The sequence below is a fragment of the Calliopsis andreniformis genome, chromosome 6 (genome assembly GCF_051401765.1).
Source record: "Calliopsis andreniformis isolate RMS-2024a chromosome 6, iyCalAndr_principal, whole genome shotgun sequence".
Classification (NCBI taxonomy): domain Eukaryota; kingdom Metazoa; phylum Arthropoda; class Insecta; order Hymenoptera; family Andrenidae; genus Calliopsis; species Calliopsis andreniformis.
This window is the reverse complement of record NC_135067.1, coordinates 16,215,311-16,233,476: the sequence shown is the minus strand read 5'-3', so window position 1 is coordinate 16,233,476 and position 18,166 is coordinate 16,215,311. Positions and strand designations below refer to the sequence as shown.

The 18,166-nt window shown below is 47.1% G+C and overlaps 1 protein-coding gene across 20 annotated transcripts in view; it reads left to right on the top strand.

Moving 5' to 3' along the window:
• LOC143180955 (uncharacterized) overlaps window positions 1–18,166 on the top strand; it is a 150,795-nt gene that overhangs the window by 90,083 nt on the left and 42,546 nt on the right. For 3 of the 20 annotated variants that reach the window (XM_076381025.1, XM_076381026.1, XM_076381022.1), the window contains exons 1-2: window positions 11,057–11,418; window positions 12,022–12,290. The exons of 13 other annotated variants lie outside the window; for them this stretch is intronic. In XM_076381025.1, the coding sequence (XP_076237140.1) occupies window positions 11,126–11,418; window positions 12,022–12,290 (562 nt within the window). In that variant the 5' untranslated portion in view covers window positions 11,057–11,125. Of the gene's footprint in view, window positions 1–11,051; window positions 11,419–12,021; window positions 12,291–18,166 lie in introns of those variants that run through there. 4 more of the 20 variants (XM_076381024.1, XM_076381027.1, XM_076381028.1 and 1 more) reach the window with 4 other exon arrangements.

Here is an 18,166-nt window from a genome sequence, read left to right as displayed (position 1 = left end):
GTAGCAGCGAGATTCCATTGGTACGGTTCCAAGTGGGCGCTGAAAAAGTCGTTGGACGACTGGTAGATTTAGTGATGTTCCACTGTCGACTCCTTTTTCGCAACCCTGACGCTCTCCAACTAAGCAAGACGTATCCCGCCTCGTCGACGACAAGGATCTTAACTTATTACGCTGTGGAAACTGGAACTAATTTCCCTGAAATTGTTTTCTACCTTTTTCTTCTATCAGAGAATTGTATAACATTAACACTGTTCCAGAAATCACCACTTCTGCGCATATTGCTAATGCACAGTAGTTGCACTACGTTTGAGTAGTTACATCACAGATATGACGCAACAGCAAACCGTAAATCGAACCTAGAGTTTCACTGCCTTAAGGTACCTAAAATTAAAATTGAATTTGAAGAAGCACTACATCTGCAAAAATCTGCCCCACGAAGACATATGAAACACCTCCATTTTTATATCTACTACTATTTTCGTCTATCAGCCAAGAACAATCGAAGTTTCAAAGATGAAACAACACCCTTTTCACGCTCGCTTCCTCCTCATCTCGCAAAGAACATCTCAAGAGACAAAGGCCTCGACAAGTCTAAATGAATCGAAAGAACCAGAATAGAAGAGCCGATAGGTGGAAGAAGTAAGTCGCCTGGACGATACGATTATCGTTTCTGGCGAACGATACAGGTATATCGAACCGTGACATCGGCGAGCGCGAGGTTCCTTGGCTCGCGAACGTCCCAAGGAAAGCTCCAGTGCTCGATAACTCTCGATAACCGGTCGCGGTGTGGTCCGCAGAATCGGCTACGATGCGGGAACAAAGGAGCTGCGGTGTCGACGTTATCTCGATCGAATAAAAATGCCCGAGTCCTTCGATACACTTGACATAAATCTCGGGAACGATAAAGGGGGCTGCGGTAACGAGCGATACGTCCGATCGTTAATGCCAGCAACGTGGAAACTCGAGTTCCATGGAACCATTGACCATTCCGTGGAAGCATTTCCAATGGACTTTTCGACTATTCGTGGTTCCCAGACTCGAAAGGGTCCGTCCGTCTTATTGTTCTTGCTTCGCGAAATTTCGCCCTCGATCAACGTAGTTGAAGGAACCCTTGCTCGATGTTGATCCATGGCTTGGCTAAGTAACGAGTATTTCGTGAATTTCAGGGAGCAAAGGGAAGCTTGGGAGTGCAGCACTTTAGCGACGATTCATCTCAGACAAATATTGCGAAAACGAAGTTTCACTTTACAAGTTTCGTTGATTCTGGGAAAAAAATATTACTACAGTCTTGCCATATTTCATGTGCACTCGAGCTCAGGGCGGTGGTCCCTCTTGAAAACCAAGCTGGACCAAATCTCGCAATTTTTCCCCGTGGAACTGCCTTAAATCTCCGCGTCGAGGACTCCCAGGACTCGAATCGTCGGTCCAAAGCCAACAATCCGGCGAGCGAAATGAATTACAGCGAAAGTCGGCGTGCAATTTTGGCTTGGGAGCTCTCCGCGTCGCGCGAATGAAAAGTATTCCCCTAGTTCGAATTCGCGATCGATAATCGATGATCTACGCCGACCCTTGAGCACCAGTCGTGTCGGAGATTGAACCGGCAATATCGCGGAATGTATGGACGACGATCGATGGCAGTAGACCGACAGACCTTCGACTTCTAGACGGATCTGATACCCCATCGAGCGATGCTTTCACCTGAAATTCGTTTATCGGGTTCATAGGGTGCACCCGTGCGTTCTATGACGAGGGGAGGTACGTCCGTTGCCAATTTCATCAACGTTCCTTCGTGTGATTCGTGCAGCGCTTTGTATCAATCGCGCTGCGTTCGAAAATTTTTATCCCTGCCTGAAATCCGAGGGAAAAATACGATGAACGGCTGGGAAACTCTCGTCGTTCGTTCGACATTTGCTGACGCGATGTAGCGACTGTTGCAATGGTTATGGGAGGGACAGTGTTGTATCCAAGGAAAAATCCTTGGATCGTACATGTTCTGCACTTGTTTCCGTCTTTTCTTACCCTTTTGCTTGCTCCACCATCGATTCATCGTGGCCGAGAATTTGTAAAGGTCGTTGGTTTGTCTTTTGAACTTAACTAGAACTGCAATACTAGAGATACATCTCGCTACAGCCTCGTTTAGAATGAGCGTGGGACCTTGAAATTTGGAGAAACGTGGACTTGAACAGAATGCTGTATCAAAGTGCCAAGTAAATTTCTTGAGAATTTTTTTAGGAATATTAAGAATTCTGCAACTTCAAGATATTTAAAAAATCTCAGTATTTGCAATTCGTGTATTTTACATATTTCTATATTTATTATTAATTACATTTAGAACTCCAGGACGTCCAAGAACCTCGCTCACCCTTGTCCAAACTTCTGCTAGGTATATCCTAGTGGTTTCACCAGGGCAACGAATCATCTGTTATTTATGTACTCGAGCGAAGACACCGCTCAGCCCACTCTAGAGTCACGTACGCCAGGCAGTTTCAATTTTTTTAGGACTTCTTCTGCCCCTGGCTCGTCTACTCGTGGACCTGACACGCTACGAGGGAAACGTGGCTCATCGTCGAAATATCATTCTGGCCTACGTCCAACAACCGCGTCCACTTCGGGAATGCATTTCGCCAGCGTAATCAAGGCACAGTGAACGATAAATCAGGCCGAATCGAAGTATTAGGCTTCGCGGAAGTAGACGGAGGAACTCGTGCGAAGGAATCTAAATTTTGAAGCACGGAAGCGTTGATAGAACACCTCTGTACCTTTTCGCTAAAACAAGACTTTCTTCTGTTTCGTTAGAAATTGGAAATTACAGTACAAAGTGCAGGAAATCGCATTTGCAAGATTATGAACTCGTCTCGAGATATCTTGTGCTCTTTTCAATAACTGGAGGACCCTCAAGGTAATTCTCCTTTGTTTCTCAAATTGGACTTCTCTCTACTTCTGTCAGGGAAAGAAACCTAGTACTCTCGAAGCAACTTGATGCTCAACAACAAATTCTACCTATTATTCCCCATTATTCAACCCGATTCCTTCGAGAATTAGAACACAGTATACGAAAAATGAATTAGGGCAAACGGTACCCCAGAAATCTGGAAAGCAATCGAGCGATCTCCCACGTGCGCAGTATTCCCCAATACAATTGGAACGCAGTGGATCTTGAAATAGGAAGCGTGCGGTATCGTGTAATCCACGTCGGTCTCCAGACGCCGACGTAGACAAACGAGAGCTGGGAAATGGGCAAACTGGAGCTGAGGAAGGATACGGAAGACGCTCGAGCCGCTGGCAGCTGGGTGCCATTGAAATGAAACGTGGCAGGCGACATACGCGACTAATAGCCGCGCTGCTCGCAGCGAGTCGAGAAAGAAGAGCGAGAAAGTTCAGGAAAGCCAGCCGACGAGAGTCAGTCGGTGTACGTAAGCGCGACAAATATGGGGGCCGCGCGGAACTCGGATATTCCAGGAATTAACGATTACGTGAAGAGGCGAGAGGGAGAGAAAGCGAAAGAATGAGTCGCAGAAGGGAAGGAACGAGCAGCGGGGCGAGTAGTATCGATTGGCCGACCAGCTACTAATGGAGGAACGATAGCTATTCAGCTATTTTTTTATTGGCAAGCGTGCACGCAGATCGCGAGAACGTGAAATCGATAGCGCGGAATCCGAGCATACGTCCAGCGAAGTCCATGGGGGAAAGTATCGATACGCGCAGGAAGATAACGCGGCCGTTTTGCCGCGCTCCAGCCTTAATTAGGGGGATTAGGGTAGAACTGTGTGGGCCGAAGGAAATGGGAAATCGATGGTCGGAAAACAGACGGTGGGAACGTGTATAGAGTGCTCTGCTCGAAATTGCGCGCTGAATCCTTCGGTACGTTGTACGGAATTTAAGTGGGTGCATTAAATCAGATTACTCGGGCACGGGAGCGAGAGTGCAAGTGAAACTCGATGCAACGAGGAATCTGATCGCGGAACCGCCTCGCGAGAGCTTCCGATTCGAGAGACCACTTGAGCCGATCGAAACGAAAACTAAGAGAATGATGGGAAGGAAAACACCGTTAAGTGGTGGCGGTGCCTCTCGATTTTTCATCGAACGCTCCTTCCACTTCTCATTTGTACACAACAAGGGTTTCCAGCGAAATCACGCTTCCCATTCTTGGATGCCGTCCCAGGCAGAGAAATTCATATTCTGCAATTAATTGTGTGCTATTGAAGTTATCGACGCTACTGCAGAGCAATGCTAATTTCATCAGTTTGCAGAACTCGAGGACTCGTTGGAGTTGAATCTCGATGAAATTCACCTTCAAACAGCGAAAGAATGGCTGGTATGAAAATTCTGAAAGCAACGCCAAGAAACATTCTTAGATAAATATTTAACCGGACGGAGATGGAACTAATTATTTCCAAGCGAGGGTGTTCGCCAGTTTCCTCCGCTAGGGCGAGGATCAGGACGAAGATTAGGGCAAAGATCGTGGAAAGTAACCCATCTCCAGAAATTCCACGGTGGTGAAATAAGAAAAGGAGAGATTAAAGGGCTTAAACGTATATTTCCTGGCTGGAGCATGTAACGTTTTGTCTTGCGCTCTGGTTACTCCGGTTTCTCGAAATGGACCTCGTCGAGAGGCACTCCTGCTAGACACGCTCGGAATTTCGGGGACTCGTATGTGGAATCCAGCCATGTCACTCACGAGAGCAATGTGGATGAGTTGAACAGACGTGCCGAGACATTGAGGATGGTGGTCGTCTCAGATCAGATAGATTCTATGAACAATTCACAGTGCACAGAAAAGTAAAAATTCCACAGCTAAAATTATTCTATTTAATTATTCGATGAAGTCAGAATTGGATTCAGATTAGAAAGTTTCCAAAATTATCAAATTGGTTTGGTAGGATTGACCTATAAATTAAGATTAAGTAGCTGAATTTTGAATACCTTCCAATACTAATTTTCGATGGACGGAGGCTCCTTGAATTATGTGCTCCAGACCTAACCTAGAGTTCATCGAATGCAATGTGAGATAGACTGCCCACATCGATATCAGGATATCGAGGAATCGGCGATTGCATAGGTGCACTAAGAAATCGGTCGAAAACGCTAGAAGTACAACCTAATCGTGGCCATTGCAAAAATTCCATCGTTCTTCGATCGAGAGGGCAGAAACTATTGGAACGCTAGCAAGCGAATTGAAAATTTCCATCGGTCCAAAAGGAATATTTGCTTCCGATGCTACGGTACTATCGGCGTTATTATTGGAATACCGACTCCCAGTTTTATTATTATCGCGAAAGCATGCTACCCGAGACTCTGCCTTTTTTCTGATCACATGTGAATTCGGTCGAACGATCTCTGTAACTCTGTATGAAACCAACGTATAATACGAAAATGATAGGTCATCGAGAGAGTACAGAAATCTCCATAGGTATCTAAGCACTTGAAGAAGATAGTATTCAATGTTTGGTCTCTTATACTGTCAACTTCACCATTACATCAACAAGATTCTTCTCCAGAAGAAAAGAATGAAGAACACTGTTTCGTTGCTCCTTAAAGTCCACATGCTCAGGATCACATCATGGAAGTCGAGGATTCTACGTCTTCAAGGTTATCGATCCCCTAGAACTTCGTGGCGGCGGTCACGTGGAATGAGAAGAGAGCAAGAGAGAGAGAGAAAGAGAGAGGACACCGTTCAGTAAAACACCGACTGCGTCTCCCTCCGTTCCAGAGCGAAAAGGTTCCCACTACCTCCCGAATTCCAACCTTCCTCCGCCTCTGTCAAGGTCACACCCTGTACCTCCCACTATCCCCTAGATCTGCTTCTAAAAACATCTGAAGCCCAAGGGGAATCTGGAAGCGAAGGCGTCGCGGTCGATCAACGATCCGCGGGCATCGAATCGAAGCGTGCACACGCTCTTCAGTCCCCCAATTCAAGGTCACCGACGCGCGAGAACCACCCCCGCAACGCGAAAACATCCGCCCCCGGCTGTTTAACCGCGACGCGGCGGGTCCAGGGGGGGCAGGGGGACACAGGGAAAACGAAATAGGGAGCGAGGAATGTAATAAATCAGCGTTGCGCGACCGTGATGAAGTTTTGAGGGGCGATAAGGATAGGAAGAGGTGAGAGGGGGGGGATGGGTCAGCTGGCAGGAGGACGGAAGATCAACGACGGAATTAGAGCCGGTGCGCGCGGCTAAGCGGAGGTGTCGTGTGCTGCACACGCAGTCGGCGGATAGGGGCGGCAGGGTGGCGAGGGGCAGAGGGAGGAAGCAGAGGTGGAGGGTTGACCATTTCGGGAGTGTCGGAGGTGGCGGCGCACGGCTGATCGATGCAACAGCAGCGCCACCGCGAGGAGGGTAGGAGGCGTCGCGTAGCCGGTGGCAAAGGGCAAGGGGGTTGCGTGCTCGCCGGCAGCAGAGCCTCCCTTCTCTGCGCTCGGCCTCCACCGCAACCCTCTGGTTCCCTCCCTCGGGCCGCTACGCGCGTACTAACCGAGCAGCGCGCGTTGGGCCTCGCGGCTCGGCTTGCCTGCGCTCCCCTCCACGGTCTGCCGTGCTTCCACCACCGCGAACCTTCGGATAGGGGTTGCTTCGACGCGACGCGACGCGATATGCGATGCGCCCTCCCCCCTCGACCTAGCGTTCCATCGTCTCGCTTCTTCTCACTCTCTCCCTCTCCTGCTCCCTCCCTCGCGGGCTCAGTTCTCGCCTGAAGACCGTGCGGTGTACAGGTGATCCGACTCGTGCGTATTCGCCCTCTGTATGCTCGAGTTTGTCCGCCCGCTGGCCGGGATGACGTGCCGCGTCGCCACGAGGACGCGCGCTCTCTCCTGCCGCCGCGTCGACGAGGTGCGCTTCCTGCACCCCTTTTTTGCTATTCCTTCGCGGATCCTTGCCGAAGACACGCGTGGCGATCCGAGTTCCTGCCTCGAGCGACCGTGTCCTGCCAGGCTCTTTCCTCTCCACGTTGCATCGTCGTTTTCGTTCCTGCTCTGTCCTCGAGGTGTTGACTTTTCACGCGCCTGCCTGAACGTTTTGCTCCTGCCTAGTGTTAACATTGGATACTGAGCAAAGATCGTGTGTTTGTTGGCTGAGGCGGAGGATTAAACTTCCGTGAACTTCGTTAGGTGGTTTAGGTGCTGTTTCTAGCTTCCTCTCGAGGGTTGTTAGGAGTACAGCGATGGGGGACGTTTCCTGTCGATATTTAATATAACTTTCAAGATAAGATTTCGATCACGTGGGTGATGGTATCGAGTTCGTTGCGTAGTCGTTTTGCTCGCGAGTTTCTCCTTCGTTGAAGTGTTGACTTTTTATGCGTTCGCCGCAGACGTTCCACCTCCATCTGGTGTTATTATTGGATATTCTTGCGGCCGGGGAGAGATTGTGTGCAAACCGAGGGGATCGAGGGTTTAACAGCTCTTGTGAAGTGTACTGTATGCCGAGGTTCTTCCACAATCCTCCTACCTCGCTTTCAGGTTTCCTTTCACGCTTTTATCCGAGAAACACTGACGTGGATTCTCCAGATTTATTTTGCGACTCAGCAGTCTCAGTGTTCGAGGAGAAGGTTTCGATCACGTGGATGGGTACTGGCTAGCTGTACAGCTAAAGTGTCACGATCGTTCCGTTAATCTTCATACGTCTGGGGACGAAGTCGGAATGATTGAAGCCCTGTTTTGCAAATCTTCACTTAGTTCTAGTTCTCTACTTTTTTACACAATTCATGTCTAATAAAGTGATCCTCGAATATATCAATCTCTGATGTAATTCTAAATTCAAAGCCATATTTTCTCTACGTTAGAGTAATAAACTGCATAAACCATTCCAGGCAGAAGGTACGTGGATTTCCGATCACGCGGTTACTATCTATCTCGTCCTCGGCGATATTTTTTCCCTTAACAACTATCGAGCAGTAACTGGAACTGGCAATTTATCTTCAGTGACTTCGAGGCGCAGGTAATCATCACCGTAGATACCTGACAATTAGCGAAGCGCGTTGTCGAGCTTCCGCCTGTGTCAGGCTCGTTTATAAATAATATTTAAAAACTCGTCTAGCAGTAGCGGGTAATTAATGTAATTAATACTGGAGCGAATTACACATCGGCGCATACCGAGGCAGCACGACCCATCCTTTCCGTAGGTAACGTGTGGCATTAAGCAGCCAACGAACGGCGATTCTCACGGTGCTCACCGAATAATAGAGGCCATTAAATTAGTTGAGGCTTGTGGGATCTGGCTGCGGTGGCATCCTCGGTCTATGAGCGTTTCAGTTTTTCGCCCATCGCTCGTTTACCCCTTTCCCCACGTGTCCCGAAATTGGTTCAACCGCGAAACTCGTTATCCATGTGTTTCCCCTCGGCATGCTTTACATCGTTTCTTTAATTAGCGAATCGATTGAATCGCGAGTGGACAAGTCTCGCGTTTCCAACGTTTTACTGCATCGACGTGTTCGTGAAAAGCATCGTCAGTTCATTTAGAACCAGAATTAAAAGCCCTTCGATTCGATTTCTATGGATGGAACGTTTATTTCAACGTCGTTCGCACATTAAACGTGATCGATTAACCGCGAAGCAAGTGATTCGCAGTGGCAACACATGAACGATAGGTAGAGTTAGAGGCTATTCATCGGCGGGAAAAAACAATCGCGTCTTACATGTTACTCGATGAATTACACGGTTGGCGTGCGTGTTCAGAGAATGAATGTACCGCTATAGGTGCCAGACATCAGGAGTACCATTGTGCTCCATTTCTAAAGCTGACGGAAGCTCGATGATTCGTTTGCTATCTAGTAAAGTCGGTTCATCGATGAACCTGTTTTCGAGCGCGTGGATTGCCGATCTGCAGCAAGACGAATCACTCGACGCTCCATCGCGCTTGTCTCTTCTCGAATTTATGTCAAATCGTATCTCGACGTGTCGCATCGGAATTGCCCTCGATATCTGTCAAACGGTGAAAGGAAACCGAAGACAATTTTCTCGTTACCCTGGCCAAGTCGAAAACGTCATTATTTGCGGTTAAGTCGCCCTTTCGATTCGCTCTATAGGTTCACTTGATAGTTGCAGGCAGTTGGCAACAGTACTCATGTCATCGACGTCAGCGACACGCTGCAATCCTCCCGAATCGGGGATTTCCATTAAGTCGTGAAGGTTGCTGGTCGCGATCCTCCCCAATTCGACGCGAGTATGCGCCAGGCCAGGCTCGAGGGGCAGTCGTTAAGCGAGTCCGCACCAAAAAACGCGATAATCCGATGATCGTTTCACGCGCGGCTAAACCGCCGGCCAAAGTGACGTTTTTACGAGGCGACGAGGGTGGTCGTGCATTCTCGTCCGCGCCACAGGAATCCGGCCTGATTCGTCGTCGAATCGAAGGGAGAGGACGCGCCGTGAAATTCGCGTGTTTCGACGAGTGGTTTCCCCGCGAAAGAGTTCTCGAGAAAGCCCTCAAACGATCGCGACTGAAGAGACTATAGAGCGATCGGAAACGTATTGTCTGGGTGCACCGACAGTTAAACCGACAATTGCCTCGAGAATTTCCGGGCAAGTGGCAATCCCGACAGAGATATCTAGCCTTCCGGTCGCAGCCGATTATAGAGCAGCGGATAACGTTTTGATTAACGCGACGCGTCAGCTGCATTCCAGCAATCCCGCTGTTTGCGCTCAGTGACGCGTCATTGTTTCTGCTTAATCGCGAATTGGCCCCGCAGTGAGAATTACTTTGGATAATTTTGTTGCGTATTTGGCTCACGGCTTCGAATTCTGCTAATTGGAAATTTTCAATATGATATTCGCTGATGATTGTCAAATTCATTGAACGCTATTGAAAGCTCACTGTTGAGCTTAAATCTGCAGGGTGCCCTATCTCAAATCACACTGCCAATAAATCCGAATTCAAACTTATCTCCTCCCAATAGTATCTTTCATATCCATTCAGAAACGGCCGACAATCTCATTCGTTCATCGTCGAAAGCTCTCCACATGATCTCCACATATTTACTCTATCTCCACTGTTCAAGCTGCAGCACGAGCCCAGTGGTTCTGGCTGTTTACATTTATACAATTTCACTGCGAAACGAAATCCAAATACGCTCCCTTCGTGCATCAGAATTATAAAAGAAGACGAGATACAACTTCCTACCTTCGCCTGGAAACGAGTCTAACGGCGAGTGTCGCAATACTCTGTTATCTGAAACATAGACTCGCAGGTGCCTCGCAGATTATTGCCATAGCGATGGTGAATTAATAGCACTCACGGCTGGAATTATTTGGACATAATGCAAACTAGGCTCCGTGCGACGCGATGAACTTCCGTGCGCGCTGGTGGCTCCAACTTTATCCTAGGCTCACGACAGTTCGCGTTGTCGGCTCTGTCGTGGCCGAGGGTCGGCTGTAAATTTTCAAACGGCTGGCACCCGGCCAGACGTTTTTATTGCGGCCTACGCCGGGGCATAACGTTCCCTCAGACCACCACGTTGACTAACACCGTTTTCCGGGCATATCGTTTCCCTCCTCGGCCAGCACGCTCGTCGTGCTTTATGGAAACAGCCGGCGACTCGCCTCCGAATCGGCTTTCCCTTATCCAGGATTCGCGTAAACGTGTTTACGCCGCTGTGCTTCAGATATGCCGTCGGGGGATTCGCGGTGGGACCCTGAAGAAGTAAATCAGAACGAACGTCACGCCTTAAAGTTTTTATCTGCTTGGCTATTTTCGTGCTCCTCGTCGGTGAGGTTCTAGCCTTGGCTTCGCTGAGATGTTTCTTTGGCTGTTATGTCCGATACTTGATGCTTTCTGAGGGTTGCTTTTGAGGGATTTAGTATAGTGCGACGTGAGAAAATTCTGCTGTAGAGTGTGGGTTTGTAGAAAGAGCTTGGATCGTGGAAGGTCGCTCGAGAGTTCCCTTGAATTCCTGATGTTTGATTAGATGCGAATCTCTCAGGCTTAGATGCGGCGAGTAACGATGTAGTGTCGAACGTGACGGTCGGACCGCAAGCTACGGGTTCCCGACGAGCAGAATGACTGACGCGCGTGATCGCGATTGGTGAACGAGAAGACAACGCGTAACTAGAGTTCTGAGTGGTGCGTGGCAGCAAGGAAGAAGCTAACGAAGGAAACGGGTGGTCCGCAAGGGCCACGGCCATGGGGGAGGCAGCATGTTCTCCGAGCTGTGCAGGGAGACTTTGCGGAAGGCAGCCGTGTGCTACAGTTCTGGTCGTGCAGGAAGTCCCTCACCATCGCCACCAACGTCTCCGCCGCCATCTCCCGCCAAAGAAGCAAAAACTACTGCCAACGTTGACCTGGCAAATGTCCGTGATGCCTGCCACGAGGCAAGAGACTCAGGGACCAGCGGAAGACGATCGCCGCAGCACTCGTCCTCAGGAACGTCGACAGAGTTCCGCGACTTCACCGGAAGAAGATCGCCCACCAGTTCGAGCGACTCCAGGGAGTACGTTTACGATCGGAGCGAAATGTCTGGCTTATGATGATCTCCTCTTGGTTTGGATCTCGAACGTTTGAAGTTCTTGTGAATAGTTGGCGGTAGAGAAACTGGGAAGTTTATTCAGCTGAAAGATAGAGGGAGTTTCTAGAAATTCTTTTAAAAACATACTAAACATTAAATTTGTCTTTTAACATACCGAAAACAACTCAATCAGTTTGCCTCGCAGTTCCAAATATCGCGAAGATTAATCAAAACTCATTACTCATCGAGGAAACTTATCCTGTACCCTCTCCACTATTGTCCGACTAAACACGGTCTCTATCTACTTTCCCCAAGCAGCAGAGCGTTTCCACGAATTCCACGATAACACTAATCACAGAAATTGTTACTCATCAAGGTTAATATATCCGATAAAATACACGAAAGATTCCAGACCAAACGAGGAGGCATCATTCTAGTAATTCGATCGTTCTCTAGTCTTCAAGATACGATTTTCGGGCGGCTAATGTAAGTTCCCCGTTAGTCGAGCCCATTAACGATCGAATTGACTTTTTAACGCCTTTCCTGGCGAAACGAGACGTAAACGTATTCCCGTCACGGAATCCTCAGGAAACGTTCAACCATGCCCACCGACTTCGGCAAAAGATTCGTCTGCCTCGAGGCGAGGGACGGGAAGCGAGGCTCGTTTCCGGCCGACTCGAGGGACGGACGATCACTGTCTCCCGAAAAAGGACGGCAGTACGAAGACAACAGGGGAACCGGAGCAGGTGGTGGATTCGAGTATAGTCGGCCAGACTCGAAGCTCGGTAGACAGTCTCCTGGATCCCCAGGATCGTCGCCCGAACCAGAGGACAACTCCTCAACTTCTGGCGACGAAGGTACTACTTTTCCAGGAGTTGCGTTTTTCTCGGGTAGCGTGGACGTACCACCTAGTGCATGATAGTTACATTATTTAATTATTGACTATGCTGTGAAACTCACTCGGACAGTGAACAGAAGATATTTTGATCTGAAGAAACAAGTCGAAACTATAAGATAAAATCTCGTAACGAGCTCCGTTTTTGAGAAACTTGCAGTGAGCTGCAGTATTCGGCGCTCGAAAAATAGGAAAATCTAAGGTGAAACTTCTCTCTTAATGCAAGGAGAGTTGTGATCCGATTACGATTGTTCCCCTCACCTCACGGCACACTCCTCGGGCGTCTATAGCTGTAGTTCGGTGCGCTTGCACTCGGTCAGAGTTCAAACTCAATTTTCTCAGAGATGCATCATAGTACGAAAAACTTATTTTTTTTCTTCTTTTTTTTTTCGAGTAGAATTATTGCTCTTCTTGTTCGAGGTAGCTCGTGTAATACGGTCGTTACGAAATTAATTACTTAAGTTGATCATAACCAAAATTGACGGAACGTGGGAGTTTCCGGTACCCTAATGAGAATCTATTTTCCACAAACACATAGTTTTCGCGCAACCGAGAACAATTAATACACCTGATAGCATTAAGAAGTTAAAGCCGTTTAGCAGACTCGTTTGTTGTCCTCGTGCTTGTAGTCGATACCGCAATTAATGAGGAAAATCGAGTTTATCAGAGGAACTATGGTCATCACAGTTTCAACGAGGTGAATTATTGCTCGTAGCCGCGCGAGTGAATTCGGGAAGTTGACAGACTGAGTGCAGCTGTTTCTTTGTAGCGTTCATGGATGCTGGTACTGGGTGCTCATCACGGGCCAAGGAATATTTGCAAATGCTGGTTAACGCGGAGCGCGGACAAAAACTTGACGTGTTTGCTTTGGTATGCTCGAGGACGTGTGCTCGAAAAAGCGAGCTGCAAGTCAGACGAGCACGTAGTCGCGGAGTTTGCCTGCGCCGGGAGTTTTCCTCGACTTCGGAATAGTATAACGCAGTCGAGCAACCACGGGCTTGTACTCCATTAACGCAGTTTTCGACGGGCAGAGACTAACTCCTCACGAAGCCAATACTTTCAGGACACCAAGCCGACATCGGTACTCTCTCGTTTAGGAAAACGTCGCTGTTTTGAACGTACTTCCATACAGAGAGTCTGATTTCGCCTGGTTAAACATAGTAGTCTTCTACATAATTTTATTAAAAACGCAGAGAAATACGGGAAGTTTCGTTTATTATCTATGAAAATATATAATACTTTTTAAGGTCTCAGTTACCTATTGTGTAAGCTACTGGGTCTTAAGTTAAAGATCACGAAACCTAATCTCATTCTGAGCTCAATCCTTGGATAGTATCGAAGTAAATTTCGTTCGCGTGCAATCTTTGGGGAAGCAGCAAGGTGAATCGAACAAACCAGTAAATGGAAGGTGGATCACGAACATTTAACCTTTTATCTAGTTCGAGACACGGGCTTCTTTAGTGTCTCTTTGGAAAATTCGTTTGTGAAAGAAGAACGCGATTTACCGCGACAGCGGCCGATCTGAAGTTCCTTTCCCGGCGCCTTCTTTGTTGAACTTCCAACGACTTTCCTCTCTTTTATCGGGCTTTCCGGGGGAACTGTTAGCAGCTCTCGCCCCGAGAATTTACCTCGTTCTTAGCAGCGAGGAGTCTGACAAAAGTGCTAGGGAAATCGGCCCACCGCTCAATGCATCCACGGCTGAAACCATTATGAAGCCTCCTTCAAATTACAGCGTTTGAACCTGTTCATACCTATATGCAGTTCTTAAATTACTGTTTTTAATCCTTAATTTCGCTTCAGTGGAACTGGTTTGTTGAGACCTTTCGCGAGTTACTTTCAATTGCTTTGACTCTTACTATTCCAAAATGAAATAATAAGCTTCATGGAGATCTGAGACTTTGAATACAGAATTCTAGGAATTGAAAGACCTAAGATGAAATGCGTAAAAAGACTTCAAAAATTTGGAAATTAAACAATTTGAATATTTGAAAATTGAATATTCGAAATTTGAATATTTGAAATTTGAATATTTGAAATTTGAATATTTGAATATTTGAAATTTGAATATTTGAATATTTGAATATTTAAAATTTGAATATTTGAAATTTGAAAATTTAAAATTTGAATATTAGGGATATAGTATTGGAGTCTCTGATGACGTGATATCTAGAACTAAATACTAATATCATTTATGAAATTTTCTTAGAACACGTACGTGTCTTAACTACAACAAACGAGACAAATCATTCGATCAGATCAAATAGCAGAATTGAATCGTGCAATTCGACCTCCATTAGAATGGCATGCCACGAAATTTTGCCACGCCATCGATACTTGTTTGGCCCAATTTTACGGAAATACTAGGCAGGTTCTCGACTGTATCGGTGTAACAAACGAAACACGAACTTTCAGTCCCCTTTTCGGCTCCAGCTGACGCAAACTTTTTCTCGTCTTTGCCATCGCGAGAGCAGGCGCATTCACTGGTTTCAATTTTCGCGGTTTTCAGTGAGTCTTTGGGTTTTTCGTTCGCTCGTCCTCGCATTGGGAAACACCAACCTTTTTCTGTCGCATCCGCGAACTTCGAAGCGTGTTTTCGCAAAGCTTTGGGAAGTACAAAGCGATTTCCGAAGATATTCTTCCAGGGACGAGGAGTTGCTCAACGACAAACAATTTTTTATCGACACTCTGGCGTTCGCGTATCGATTTTGGCTCGTAATCTCGGCGAGGATTATGCGGAAGAGAACGATACCCGAGTGCCGAGGGAAATCAATAATATCGTGGACGACGATGCGCTAGAGACACGATGGAATCGGTCTGTAATTGTTGGAACACGAAGCAGGGTCGTGAAAGTTCGCGTGATACAAATACTGCTATCACAATGTTCCCTTCGCTTCTCTGAATCTCTTCACAGTGGCAAATATCTCTTAAAAGCATGAAAATCATCAGTTTCAACTCAGAAAATTTCTATTTCCTATCAGTGAATACTTATTTCGACTTATCCCAAGAAACTAGCCTACTCCCTACTGATCTGTATACAATCAGAATGTTTCTCACAGTCTCGCAATAAATAATACAAAATCTTTTCTGAAGAATATTTCCTGAAGTCAGACAGAAGTTTTTCCCCTCTCGTTGAATCTTTAAAAAGGAAATCTGTGTTTTCCTCCAAGCAACGTTTAAGGCTGTCGCGCATACATTAAATTGAAAACGTCACGGGCTTCTTATCCTGCGAGATATACGGGGAGAGACGACCTTCTTGTGCTTTCCAACAAATCTCGCAGTCCGCCTCCCGACTTTGATACATAATCTTAGAAGGATTACGCGGGGAGACAGTTGGGATAAGATGGCCGCTGATGGAATTAACGTTGGCGCTGAACTGCGAGAAAGTCGTTTCGACGACCGATGCTTAATGTTGATCGGTGTAATTGCTTTGAGAGCGAGTGGACAGAGGACTCTCGAGGGAGTTTCGAGTTTCTGACTTTGATTTTAACCTGCTTTGCTACGATACCTGTATTTATACTCGTGAGATATTACATGTACACATATTTATATAGACAGATTCAAAGTTGGAAGTAAACAGTTTATAGGGATGATGTGCTTGGTGTAATTAGTTACTATTAGACTTTAACTGCGAGGAGAGGTAGGTAGTACAGATCTAAATTAGAAGGTATGCAAATTATGATTCAAAAGTTTACTGAAGTTTCGTAGAAATGTGTGACAAGTATGAATTGCATTTCCAGAGGCGAGTGTATTGCAAGCTGCTCACCGATAAGCACCTAAAACCTCCATCTCTAAAGCTCCATAGAAATTGAAAATACGCTTCTCAAACAGAGTGTTTACTCTTAGCCTACGGTAACAGTATAAGAATTCTGTCTACATAGAACACAAAAGCTTAAGCTCCTGGGAATACTTTAATAAAAAAGAATTGGTGTTCGTGCGACCCTTAAGTGACAAAAACATATCTGACGACTTGTATCCACAAGGATATCTCTTATACAGCACTTGAGCGTGTCCCAAGCACGTTGCTATATCCATTCCGCCAGCTACACTTCTCTATATTCCTTCCAGCCACAATGCACCCTCGAATATCGTGCACAGAGCCAGACAACGAGAGAGAGGTTAGTAGAAGTCAGTGAGTTATGGGCGTTAGCAGGTTGGTGGGCTCAGTAATGCGGCTCGCAATGCGGTAGAGGCCACGCCGTCTGCGAATCGCGCCGTTTAACGAACTCGCTCTATTGATCGAGGATTCATCATAATCCAACGACGCGGAAGTGTGTTAAAACGCTAATGCTCCTCTGGCAAACGACCACCGCGAGAGCCATTTCAACTTGCCACGTTCTTGCGCGTACTCCTGGGACACGAGGATCGTGTCGCTCGATCGCCATTGTCTTTGGAATGCAAATGTGCGTAATGCACGTCCCCTGAATATGTATCGAATATTTCGACTTTCGCTTCATTTTTCTCGCGTCTGCATTTTTTCCCTCGACACTTCTGCTCGCAGCGAATTACTCGGCTCTGCTTAGCATAAAGAACTCAACAAAGACAGTTCCCCGTGATACATCTTCCAGATCACGTTGGGTGGCGGCTGTAATCCTCGCATCGCACGCGATTAGGGCAATTAATATGGGATTACGCTTCCAGGATGCAATTAAAAACAAGCACGGTAGTAACGCTGCGATGGCGGTGGATTTTCGACGCGAGACCAAGGATTTTCTCGAGATCCTTGGTGTGTCCTAGCAGAGAAGCGCAAGGAGCTCAAGGGACACGCGATCCTTGAGTAAACACCAAAATCAGTGGGGATGCAAGCAGAAGGAATCTCGGGATTGTCGTGAGCTTACGCTTCCTTATTTTTTCGGTGGCTCGAGTTCGACCCATGGAGGAAATCCACGTTACGTAAACACGCCTCAAAGGACAGCGTGCAAACACACTTCTGTCGGGAAAATTTTCTCGAAAAAGCTCCTATGCATAGCGACTAGGCAATCGATCATAATCCCTTTCTATCTCTTCCTTTCCTTCCTCTCTGGAGTGCCCGTCCAAGGACGTCGCAACTTCGATAGAATTTCTAGCAAGTCTGTGAAAGCGAGGAGTTGATATCTCTCTACTCCCCTGCGGTATCCGCGGATCCCAGATTCCATTGGCCACGAACTTCAACAACGATAAACCGAGAATCGAAGATCGCCAGGATGGTGGAGATTGTTTGCGAAAGATCGACCAGCTGCGGTGGTTACATACAAACGACTCGTTTTTCGAGATAGGAGGATTTAATTTTAAATATGAATTGAAATTCTAGTAATATTCCCAGCGAATATAGTGGAACTGAAAGTGTAAACACACCAGCTGTGAATTATCCACAGCACCATGGGAACAGCATGTAAAATACTCAGCATTAACTGTCGAAGCTTTCGGCGTCGATTTATCAACACTTTGCCTTTAAATCCCGTGTTAACGATCCGCGAAACGTGACTGTTCGAGATAAATCTCGAGTACTCTTTCCGGGTCGTTTCCACGAGCGTTTGGAGCATCGCGACGATTGGAACAGATGTCAGAGGAGTCTCTCGAGGCGAGAAGCGAGCACAGGGGTCATTCCGAGGGCAGCTCTGCCGATGGAGAGCAATAAGTCGGTAGTCTGCGACGAGGATAGGAATCGCTGACTTGGGTCTGGCTTCCTCCACGCGGTCTCACCTTCCTCCCCGTGAAGAGGGAAGCCTTTTCCTCCACTGGCGGGCCACTCGAGGGTCGCGAAAGTGCCGAAGCTGCCTCGTGGCTTGCCAACTTGAAACACTCGAGAACCCTCTCTGCACGGCTTTGCTTTCGTATACACGATTTCTCTCTCCCTTTTAA